Source organism: Moschus berezovskii, chromosome 23 (genome assembly GCF_049115385.1).
Source record: "Moschus berezovskii isolate FMDL1 chromosome 23, NW_MosBer_1.0, whole genome shotgun sequence".
Lineage (NCBI taxonomy): Eukaryota > Metazoa > Chordata > Mammalia > Artiodactyla > Moschidae > Moschus > Moschus berezovskii.
In genome coordinates this window covers 25539263-25551945 of record NC_142482.1, presented here as the reverse complement: position 1 = coordinate 25551945, position 12683 = coordinate 25539263, and the positions used below count along the sequence as shown (strand labels likewise).

The 12683-nt window shown below is 41.4% G+C and overlaps 1 protein-coding gene across 2 annotated transcripts in view; it reads left to right on the top strand.

Annotated features, from left to right (window-relative positions):
- Positions 1–12683, top strand: part of KIF6 (kinesin family member 6) — a 421191-nt gene that overhangs the window by 99113 nt on the left and 309395 nt on the right. For both annotated transcript variants that reach the window (XM_088831062.1, XM_055406438.2), the window contains exon 5: positions 3234–3343. In XM_088831062.1, the coding sequence (XP_088687188.1) occupies positions 3234–3343 (110 nt within the window). The remainder of the gene's footprint in view (positions 1–3233; positions 3344–12683) is intronic.

Genomic DNA, 12683 nt, shown 5'->3' with positions numbered 1-12683 from the left:
TGTTTTATATCTGTTTGTCATTGACGTTACTCTAAACCTCATTTCATTCTGAATGATTCTAAATAACCTCCTGGACTTGGAGGGACCCCCATCCTGGGCAACTCCTTGTAAATGAACAGATTAACAGGATGGGGCACAACGCATTTGTTATAAACCGACTGAACTGTGGCAGAACGAGTCAGAGGCGACTTTGAAATTCTTCATAAAGTTTGTCCTCACTTCTTAGCTGAAAAATGTTGACAGGTTCTCAGCTGCACCCAGTTGATTGCTTTAGAAGTCACATGGTGCTCTCCATACTCTTTAAAGGGAACATTTGACTTATGCAAAGTATTTATCTCAAGATAAACTAAGAACTAGTGCATACCGGGTGCTAAAATGCCTGTGAGTGGGTGATAGAAGCACATTTGCAGAGTTTCAAAGATGAAAATTGATTCCATTTATTTTAGAAATCACCGCTCATTATTTTTGAGTATTGTGAGGCTCAAACTTGTTTTGGGGCAGAAGAAAAGGCTGTCTGCAGGGAACATGTGTGTTACATTACAGTCTGGCAGTCCTTAACAATAAAAAAAGGAGTAATAAGGAAAGGTAGCTGCCACATAGCTCAGTGAATTTTAAGTGTGTATTCCAAGAAAAGCCCAGAAAACGCAGAAGCTGGAGGAGCCAAAGGAATTATCCCTATCATCACAGGGCAACGGACTTGCCATTTTCCTGACTTTTTTATGATTTCTTCTAGTTTCTGAAAGAAGAGAGTTTCTCCCCTGCTGATGAACATACAGTTTGACTGTTCTTTTTGCCTTTCTTTTCCTTTATTTCTGTATTCACAGACTGAATTCTCTGTTTGGAGGCTTTCAGAAATAAAAATAACAGAAATAATAATAATAAAAGCAGCAGCAATGATTTATTGGTGCCTATCATTGTTGTTAGGATTTAAAATACAGAAACTTATTTCCCCATTACAATAGTTCTGCAATTAAATGTTATTATCCCCAATTTCATGATTAAACAACTGAGGTTAAGGGTGCAGGATCACTCAGTTATAAAGGCAGATCCACTGCTCTAACCCAGCTTTGTCTGATGCTGAGATGAATTCATATTTGTATGCTGAAATCTCAAACCATAATCGATGGGACATGTCAGATACGTTCAAGTAAGTTTTAGAAATGTGTTGTTTCAGACAGGATCTCAGGATGTTACTGAGTGATTCCCCTTGGATTTTAACTTGCTCTGATAATCTTTCAGGGATAGACAGTATGTATGTTGATCATGGAACACTTTTTTCTACAAGTATTTTAAGTGATATTTTAGGAAACATTGGATTAAACTAAAGGCCACTCAGACTGTCTAGCAGTTGTAGTGTGTATTTGTAGTCTCTTGTTTCCTACACTAATGTAAGCTATAACCCCCTAAATTATGTTGATATGATGCCTTTACTAAATGAGGACACTAATATAATTAATAGATCATTTGTCAGTGTTAGCAGCCAGCGTCACCTGCATCAACAAGATTTCCAGCATTTGGTTGGGACAAGTTGTTTAGTAGAGATTCAGTCCATGCTGTCACTTTTGCAGAATACCAGACGTGGAATTTCAGCTGTAGTTTGAGTATCTCACTATAGGCATGTGCTAGCTGAAAGCTGCCTTAATTTTTCATGTATTATTTCATTTTTATGAAGTGGTAGTATCTTTATGAGACTTCCCTGGTGGCTCAGACGGTAAAGCACTAAAGCCCACAATGCGGGAGAGCCGGGTTCGATCCCTGGGTCGGGAAGATCCCCTGAAGAAGTAAATGGCAACCCACTCCAGTATTCTAGCCTGGAAAATCCCATGGATGGAAGAGCCTGGTAGGCTACAGTCCATGGGGTTGCAAAGAGTCGAACACGACTGAGCAACTTTTCACCATCACCGGTATCTTTATGTGGATAGCTTGGGCCATTTTAGGGCCAGAGAATCATATTAACTTTAACCTGAAGAACACAGAGTCCTTATCCAGCTTCCTCACTTCAGTGGGTGTGGAACAGAGGCCTGACCTGGTAGTGGTTCAGAGTTGCCAGGACCAGGGTTCCAGATTTGGATTTGCAGGCCATGATTCTTTTCCCATCTTCTCCTTCTTTGAATAATACCTGTCAAGTGGGTTTTCTTGAATATAGAAGAGAATCCTGTCTATGAATATCCATTCAGACAATCTGCCGACCTTCTTGCCAGAAGACACAAATATATTCTCCTCTTATGAGTAGCAGGACTCTTAACATTTGCAGAAATGGAAGCATTTCTGTCTTGGGGGAAACAAGAAGAGGTGCTCTTATTGATACTTCGTATTGAAAAACAGAGCTTGGATTTTTCTTGAGACCTGAAAAAAAAAAATTCCCTGTTTTATGCCATCTCAGAGGGAGTGAGTTCTGTCTGTCTGTTGGCAGAACTGAGCCCAGGACCAGTCACCTTGACTTTTATCTTAATTACATTGATGCCTGAATCATTGCATCTCAGCAATGACTCACAGAAAAGGCCTTTCTCTAATCAATAGCTGAATATCTCTAATTTGCCACTTGGGCAAGGAAAATTAACCCAACAGGTAAGGTATAAGTGGAGTAGGAAACGGCAACCCACTCCAGTATTCTTGCCTGGAACATCCCATGAACAGAGGAGCCTGATGGGCTACAGTCTACGGGGTCGCAAAGAGTCAGACAGGACTGAGCAACTGAGCATGCAAAGTATAAGTAGTGAACTGTTAATGTCCATCTTACTGTTATCCCCTGGAATTCACTTTCCATATCTATTACTGTCTGTTATCTGTCATTGGAAATTTGAATATTAGAAAAGTTAAAAAGGAATTATGATTGAAGATGGAAATTCTTTGGCTACTGAAGTTTTTAAACTGAAATAACAATTCTGTGTTTTTTTTTTTCTGTCTGAAATTGAAAAATAGTGTTTTATACAGTTCTGCAACCAAGTTGGCCCATTTCAAGTGTATATTGACTTTTTTACATATAACGTGGAAACAATAAAAAATAACAGACTGAAGTTGCTTGTAATCATGGATATTGGCCATCTTAAAAAAAATTCATGCATATGGTAACTGGCAACTTGAAAGTGTCACGAACTGAAAATGAAAACCATGCAAAGTGAGAGAGTGAAGGAGAGAAGCTGTAAGGAAACTAAAGATACATGTGTTCATCTCTCTCTAAGCTGAATCATGATTTACAGCCGTTTAATAGCATTTTTCTCTTTCCCAATCAGGACAGCAGCAAAATATATACAACGCACATTTCCTATTTGGAAATCTACAATGAATGTGGTTATGATCTATTGGATCCAAGACATGAAGCCTCCAGTTTGGAAGATTTGCCGTGAGTAGCAGAACAACAAAGAGTGGAGGGAAATTACTTTCAGATGTTCCCTTCAATTGTTTTCTTTGAAACTTTGTGTGTTTCTGGTCTCAATCATAATTAACAAATACTGGATAACAGAATCTTTCTGTAGTGGAGTGGATATTTTTTCCAGTTATGATAAATAGACAGTAGTGATGGGACCTAAAATCGCTTGAAACTCCATTCTTAAAACAATCTCTCTTGGAGTTGGTACAAGCGGATGCAGTGAACGTTCTCAGAGAGTGGGTGCCGAGAGGACTGATGGGCTGTGACAGCACTGCTTTACTCCTGCCACGTGAAATGAGGCCATTTTACTCCTCCAATTGTGGCCTTTCTCTGAGGAAGGTATTCAAATTAGCAATAAAAGAATTTGAAAGAAAGTAAAACTTTAGTTAGTGTTAGTCACTCAGTCGTGTCTGATTTTTTGCGGCACTATGGACTGTAGTCCGCCAGGCTCCTCTGTCCAGGGAATTCTCCAGGCAAGAATACTGGAATGGGTTGCCAGTTCCCTTCTTCAGGGGATCTTCCCAACCCAGGGATCAAACGCCGGTCTCCTGCATTGCAGGCAGAGTCTTTACTTCTCCGGAGTCACCGGAGAAGAGAGAAAATAAAACTTTGTTTTCCCCAAATGCTTCTCTACAGTTATTGACTGACATTGACATGCTCTTGGTCAGATTGGCACTGATTGTTTCATAACCGAAATAGAAATACAGTCTTCAGAGCTTATCTCCTAAGGGAATAAGTTACTCTGTAAGCGTATATGTAATATTCCTCACTGTTTGCTTGAATATTTGCCTAAGTTATACATATATTTAGTAATAATTCATATACTTTTGTCCAGACATCTTTAGAATGTTGGTGGAGCCAAGAAAATGTATCATGATATTTTTCTTATTAACTATTCTATGACAGTTTAAACTATATGTTAATCCTCTACCAAAAAGGTCAACAGCCATTTGCTTATTTTAATTTGCAAAGGAAACAAGAGATAATAAATATATATAAAGAATATATGTAAAACATATATATTTTTCTGTAAATGTTGATTAAGAGTTTTTACATCTCATCTTTTTTTATGCTAACAGTATTTACTAGAGGGAATTAGGAAAGGGGATTATTGTTGGTACTCTTAATATTTGTATGAAAATTAAGAGAAAGGAAAGACTACTGACTCCATGGAAATTGCTCTTAAAGAAATCATTGGAATTAAGTTTACAAAAAGGAAACACTTTCCTCACAGAAAGGGTAGAAACCATAGCGTTTAAGACAGAAAGGCTGTGTGTTGAGGAGCCATGTGAAGTGCGAGCAGAAAGGCCAACTGAAGCCAGCCTCTGGGGGACTGGAATGACGAGTTTTTGGTATGAGATTGATCTTTGTTCTAATAGGCTTCTTCATTAGTTTTCTAGCCCCAGTCTAATCTGTATACCTCTAGGATAACGCTTGCATTCCAGGTGATGCTAGTGGTAAAGAAGCCGTCTGCAAATGCAGGAGACATAAGAGATGTGGGGAAGATCCCCCGGAGGAGGGCATGGCAACCCACTCCACTATTCTTGCCTGGAGAATCCCCATGGACAGAGGAGCCTGAAGTGACTGAGCAAGCACACAAGATTGCTTTTCACAAGCCATATCTACACTGAACAGCTTGAAGTATGCTTAGTAATAAGTCCAGAAATGAAGGGCTTGACTGTGATGAACATGGAGGAGAGAGAAGCCTGAGAGACGTACGATAAATAAATAGGAGGAAAGAAAGAAAGGAAGGAAGAGAGAGGAAGATAGAAGACAGGTAGATTCTGTCTCCCACCTTGGGTTTGACTGGTTCTGCAGAGAAGGTGAATCCCAGAGGTTATGGTTCTATTCATTTTGCTCGTTGAAGCGAGGAAGCTTAGAAAGCTGGGACTTGCCCAGGGTTTCAGAACTACTCAGTTAGTGATAGAATAAGGATTAAAAACCAGATACTCCCACTCTCATGCCAGAACAGCAAAAATAGCTTCAAGGTTTTACCACAGGACCTCAAGAATTAAGGCGTCATTGACCTAAAAGGGAGACTCCATTAGAAAACTTGCGCAGGTGGTTGTGATGAGTCTCACAGGTATAACTTGGCGTCTGAGAACACCGCACCGGTGAGCTGTGTGCACTTACAGTGCATCCCACAGAGGCAGGGAGTATGCCTTCCATGCGCTGGTGGTCTTTTTCCCACCTAGGCTGAAGTAACTCCTCAGAATTGTTAACAATTGTCTGTTAAGTTGAAACAATGAAGGAGACTCTTGGAAGATGAGCCTGTATAGGGAAAACAGCATGAGCTCTGTGAGTCTAACTGAGTAATTAGGTGCAGCATACCTATGGGAAGACCGAGGAGTGAGAAAAGCCCTTCGAGCTCTAAGAGAGGAGGTGTGATCTAGAGGAAAGAGCACTTGATTAGAAGGCAGGAAATTTGGGTTCTAGTCCCAAGCCTGCAATCTTAACCCATTTTTTTTTTCTTTTCACTTTCCTGGATTTCTCTTTGTCTGTAAAATGTGGGCATCGGATTATGCGATATTTAACGACCATCCAACCTCCAGTGTCTGAAATTTGCAGATTTGTGTTCTCATAGGGTAGGGTTTATGTGGTGGTTCTTCTCCCCTTCACGGAAGGTATTTTCCATTGTCCTGCTAGGCCTCTTGAGGGCGAGGGAAAGGCTTCCCTCCCTCTGTGACTCTCCGCTTCCCAGCGTGCCTGGCATTTAGCCGTGGTTCTCAGTGTCGGTGGGGTTGTCTGTGTAGCTGGTGCCAGCTTCCTGTCTGAAACTGCGTTTCCTTCTTTAGTAGCTTTGTCTTCTTGCTGGAGAAGGAGTTCACTGACTCAAGCCAGAAGTGCCCTCAGTTACAAAACAGATGTTTTTAATGAACTACCCCCACCCCACCCCACCTCACACACACACACGTAAGTGGTCTTATGTTTCAGACTATAATTACATGACAACAAATCTCATTAAAATAAAAATGAGGAGATTCTCATTAAGAAAGGAGATTCCCATATCCCAAGACTGTGTCCTGTGTACTTCAGATGTATTCAATAGTATAAAATCCCAGAACAGCTCAGAGCTGTGTAGTCTTTTGGTGTGGGGATAATGGGATTTGACTGGTATTGAGTCTGCTAGTTTTCTGGGGATTTTGAAGGTTTTACCTTTTACTAAGATGATAAAGCAATTCTTTATAATGGGATGTGACTTTTGTTGTACCTGGATTAGATTAAGAGTGTGGATGCACTGTTAATCTGGTTTCACACTCTTGAACCAGAACAGGCTTTAATTCTGAAATCCTATCTGTCTGGTTGGCTGGTTATATTTGTTGTGAGCAGGAATGTTCCAAACACTCTGAATATCATTCAAAAATACTAGGCAAGATGTCTGTTGATCTTGGTTCTCTCCTGAAGTCATCCATTTGAGGGACAAAGACAATACACACTTTTGATCCCTTCCATATTCTTATACGTGGGTTAATCATGTGACATAGAATTCAAGGTTATTTTGATATGGCACAATAATAGCATCAGTAATAGGTTCCTTACCCCTGAGCAACACAGCTTCCCCCCCAACTCACCTGATGGACACCCGCCCTTGCCCTTCTCACATGTACTTTGCCTTTTCTGTTTCTTTTTCCTCTTATAGTCTAGTGGGTTCCACCTCTCTGCTCTTGCAGAAGCATTTGTAAGCCTGTTGACTTCCTGTGGACTTTGTGTATATACTGTCAGGGCACCAGGCTAAAGTCAATCACTTTTTGCAATTATTGCTCTAGTCATTTGGCAGTGAGTTTTTAGATATAAAACTAAAGATCTGGCCTGTGAAAGAACAAAACAGGTAAGTTGAATTCATTAAAAGGAAAAACATCGGCTCTCTGAAAGACACTGTCAGTAGTATAAGAAGACAAACCAGAGACTCAGAGAAGTTATTTACCAAACACATATCTGATAAAGGACTTGTATCCAGAGCATTCAAAGAACTCTTAAAATGCAACAGTAAGAAAACAATTCACTTAAGAAGTGAGGAGGAAATCTGAAGAGACATCTCACCAAAGAAGATATATCAGTTCAGTTCAGTTCAGTCGCTCAGTCGTGTCCGACTCTTTGCGACCCCGTGAATCACAGCACGCCAGGCCTCCCTGTCCATCACCAACTCCCGGAGTTCACCCAAACTCATGTCCATCGAGTAGGTGATGCCATGCAGACATCTCATTCTCTGTCGTCCCCGTCTCCTCCTACCCCCAATCCCTCCCAGCATCAGAGTCTTTTCCAGTGAGTCAACTCATCGCATGAGGTGGCCAAGGTATTGGAGTTTCAGCTTTAGCATCAGATATATAGATGGTAAATAAGTATATGAAAAGATGGTCAACATCATCTGTCATTGAAGAATTGTTAGTTAAAACACAAGATACCACTACACACCTCTTAAAACTGTTAAACTATCAATATCAAATGGTGACAAGAATGTAATGCAGCTGGAACTCTCATTCATTGCTGGTGGGAAAGCAAAATAGTATGGCCACTCTGGAAGACAGTTTCTAATTTCTTACAAAATTAAACATAAGTCTTACCATATGATCCAGCAGTCACACGCCAAGGTATTTAACTAAATGAGGTGAAACTTTATGACAGCACAAAAACCTACCCACACATGGATATAGCAGCCTTATTCATAAATACCAAAACCCAAAAGTAACCAAGATATTTCTCAATAGGCAAATAGAAAAACAGTGGCACATCCATGTAGTGGAATATTATTTGGCAATAAAAATAAATGAGCTATGAAACCATGGAAAGACATAGAGGAACATTAAATGTATAGTGCTAAGTGCAAAAGTCAGCATAAAAAGTCTGCACACTCTAGGATTCCAACTGTATGACATTCTGGAAAAGGCAGAACTAGAGATACAGTAGAAACATAAGTGTTTGCCAGTGGTTGAGAAGGGTTGCCAAGAGTAGAAGGATGAATAAGTGAAGCACAGATGATTTGGGGGTCAGTGAAACTGTCAGATTTGGTACAGTAATGGTAGGTACATAACTTCACGCATGTGTCCAAACTCAGAATTTGCAGCACAGAGAGCAAGCCTTGATGTAAACTAGGGATCCTCAGTTTAATAAAATGACAATAACAGGAAGGAATGAGCTGTTGATACACTTACCAACTTGGATGCATCTCCAGGGAATTATGCTGAGTGAAAGAAAGCCAGTCCCAAAAGATGATACGCTTTGCGATTTCATTTATATCATGCTCATTAACTGGCAGAGTTATAGAAGTAAGTAACAGGTCAGTGGCTGACAGGAGTTAGGGCGGGAAGGGGGAATGGTTATATGAGTCCAGTGATGGGTCCTTGTGGTGATGGACTCTCCTGTGTCTTGACTGTGACGGTGGATATACAAACTATCAAAATGCATAGAACTAAAGCACATGAAATTAAAAGACGCTTACTCCTTGGAAGGAAAGTTATGACCAACCTAGATAGCATATTAAAAAGCAGAGACATTACTTTGCCAACCAAGGTCCGTCTAATCAAGGCTATGGTTTTCCCCGTGGTCATGTATGGATGTGAGAGTTGGACTGTGAAGAAGGCTGATCGCTGAAGAATTGATGCTTTTGAACTGTGGTGCTGGAGAAGACTCTTGAGAGTCCCTTGGACTGCAAGGAGATCCAACCAGTCCATTCTAAAGGAGATCGATCCTGGGGGTTCATTGGAAGGACTGATGCTAAAGCTGAAACTGCAATACTTTGGCCACCTCATGCGTCGAGTTGACTCACTGGAAAAGACTCTGATGCTGGGAGGAATTGGGGGCGGGAGGAGAAGGGGACGACAGAGAATGAGATGGCTGGATGGCATCACCGACTCGATGGACATGAGTTTGAGTGAACTCCGGGAGTTGGTGATGGACAGGGAGGCCTGGCGTGCTGTGATTCATGGGGTCGCAAAGGGTCGGACATGACTGAGCAACTGAACTGAAAGCACATATACATAGGTGAGCAAAAGCAAAACTGGAACATCTGAATTAAATCAGTGGATTGTATCAATTTCAGGGTCCTGGTTGTGATACTTGTAATACCATTTTATAAGATTTTACCATTGCAAAAAACTGGGTAATGGGTACATGGGATCTCTCTGCATTATTTCTTACAGCTGCTTGTAAATCCACAATTATCACAAAATGTAATTTTAATTTAAAACAGTAAGTGGCTATATTTTTATCTATAGACATATATATATGCTTATGCACAGATGTGTAGTAGAGCTATTCTGCATTTAGTAATTTAAATGAAAATAGAACTTCTTCTTTTGAGAGCTCCTTATGTCATATGCTATAAAGGGAATATAGTTAGAATCTAAGTATGTCTTATGAAGTAAAACAGTATAACTGCTGGTCTTAACCATAGGGAAAATAGTCACCTTACTTTAGTGTAATTTTAGTATTCCTAAATATGGATGCATATTCCATTTAAGGTTCCAAAGACAGTCATGGTTATTACTGTTAAAAAAAAAAAAGTCAGTAAATTCTAGCATTCAGTATTGAAGTCTTGGCTATGTTGTGTTTTTTAAATAGTTTGTCATCAAAGGAAAAAAAAACTGACAAATGTTAAATTTAAATTCACAACATTTCTAATACCTACTGAATATAAAACTCTGCTAAGTGCCACAGGAGTTACAAAAAATGTCTGCCTTCCTGGCTTACAGCCTAGTCATGTGGAATCACTCATGGATTTCACAAACAGTTATTGAGATCCAACTTGGTTACACACATTCTGCTAGGCACTGAATTTACCAACATAGGCTTTGCTTTCCTGGAACTCATAGGACAGTGGATAAAAATAGCACAAAATAGCATCAGGTGGAATATGAAAATCCTAAGAGAGGCACAAAGAATGGCAAGGACTTAGAGGAGAAAGAAACCACACCAGGTCAAGCAATCAGAAAAAGACTCAAGGAAAAGATGCCACATGGAATAGTGCTTGAAGGAGAGGCTAGGACTTTGGGCTGTGGAGAGTGGCATCCACGTGGAAACAGAGGCGGGGAAGTTGCAAAGCCGAGAGCTTGTCCTGGGACAGTTAATAGACCTGTTTAGCAGGAACCCAGTGAAGGAACAGGTGAGAACTTTAAGACTGGAAAGGTACAAAAACAAGGATTCGGCAGACAAGGTGCAGCCCTTGACAATTTTTAATCCAGGGCATAGCATGACTGGAACTACCTTTCAGGAAGAAATATCGCTCAGTAGTGTACAGGACAGGAATGAGAGGGATGGAGGTCAGAGAGAGTCTGGAGCATTGTGGGAAGTTGTTAGGACCATTCACGTTGCAATAGGAGTCAGGAGGGGCAAAACCAGAAAATGTCATAATCCAGTGGCTTGAGATTTACCTGTGCGGAAGAATCACCTGCAATGACTGTTAAAGATGCAGACTCCTGGCCTCCACCTCCAGAAGGTTCAGTTATGTTTGAACAAGAATCCCAGATCCTTTTAATGCAGGCCTGTCCACCTTCATCTCTTCACTCGTCCACCTAGGGAAAGTTTCTCTTTGAGATACCAGGAAAACCTCTCATTAAAGGAAGTATCACTGTTTCCAGAGTCTAAGCTTGTGCTGCTCACCAATAATTGAGAGACTAGTTGTGGGAGCAGGGAATAACGATGCTATTTGGAAAGCCAGCAAACCAAGAAGATGGCAGGCTCATCCCCTCCCCACCCCCCACCCCCAAAAGAACCATCCTGCCTGAGTTTGAATTCAGGCTCCTTTTATTCTAAAAGGGGAGAGAGTAGTCAAACACTTCCTGGTTCCCATCAGCCTCCAGAGGGAATGTGTTAATTTCTTCCTCCCTGCAGTCATTTCACAGATAGGCCTGGTCAGGATGTTTCCTGTGAGCTAAACAAAGGTATTTTAGCTTAATGTTTGTCACCTGGGAGGCAGTGTTCCCAGCGATGGACTATTACAATCTAAGCTTATAGGCAGCAGCCCTTTAGTGATTAATTTGTAATAGAATACAAGAAGTTCTTCACTATTACATCATAATCCATGTTTTATGGATGACTAAACTTGGTCAAGGCTATGGTTTTTCCCGTGGTCATGTATGGATGTGAGAGTTGGACTGTGTAGAAAGCTTAGCACAGAAGAATTGATGCTTTTGAACTGTGGTGTTGGAGAAGACTCTTGAGAGTCCCTTAGACTGCACGGAGATCCAACCAGTCCATTCTAAAGGAGATCGATCCTGGGTGTTCATTGGAAGGACTGATGCTAAAGCTGAAACTCCAATACTTTGGCCACCTCATGCGAAGAGTCGACTCACTGGAAAAGACTCTGATGCTGGGAGGGATTGGGGGCAGGAGGAGAAGGGGATGACAGAGAATGAGGTGGCTGGATGGCATCACCGACTCGATGGACATGAGTTTGAGTGAACTCCGGGAGTTGGTGATGGACAGGGAAGCCTGGCGTGCTGTGGTTCATGGGGTCACAAAGAGTCGGACACAACTGAACAACTGAACTGAACTGAAACTAAGGATCACAGAGATTGTGTGATATTTCCCCAGGATTCCGTGTTCTGGCAAGAGATAGGCTATCAGCCTCAGGCAGCCAGACCTTACAGAGCTGGGAGGTGATGGTGCTCTTCTTGCCCGGACAACCCATGCTTATCTTGGTTCTCCATCTGAGCTCTGGGAAGACTGTGATTTCTGGGCATCTTCAGGCTCCAGCAGGCTCTTGTGTGAGCCAAAGCTTTGAGTCCAGTGCAGTTCTGTCTGTTGTGTGTCAGACGCTCTGCGGGGGGCTGAGAGCACCTGCTCCTGACCTCAGAGGGCTTTAGTCTAGTAGAACAGACTTGTAAACTGATCATTTCCTCAAACACAAATTCCCTCAACTTGCTGCCTTCCACCCCTATCCCCCCATCACTTACATTCCTCTAGTCTCAGGAAACTGTCCTTTTGAAAGCCGGTCCTTTCACTTATGCTGTGGACACTCCTTGCATCAGTACTGAATATGCTTTGTTTGGTCTACACATTTTATGTTTAAAATTTGTAAAGCCAGTGCCTTTAGATGAAGCAGGCTGCCTTCAGTTCTGACACCTACCTACTGCATCACACTTTTCTTTTGTGTCATTTTCTGGCCCCTTTTAGCATTTGAGATTCCTAGACCTGTACACATAGATCTCAAAGTTAAAACTAACTCCTCCCTTCTCTTTTACTGAGTCAATTACTGACACATGTGGGAGTCGACCTCTTGAGAAACTAGAGCTTCCATCCTGCGGGATTATCTGAACAAGTGACCAGTGACCAGTGGTGGTCAGTTGTACTCTGTGTCCTTCATGGGTTGGCCAGG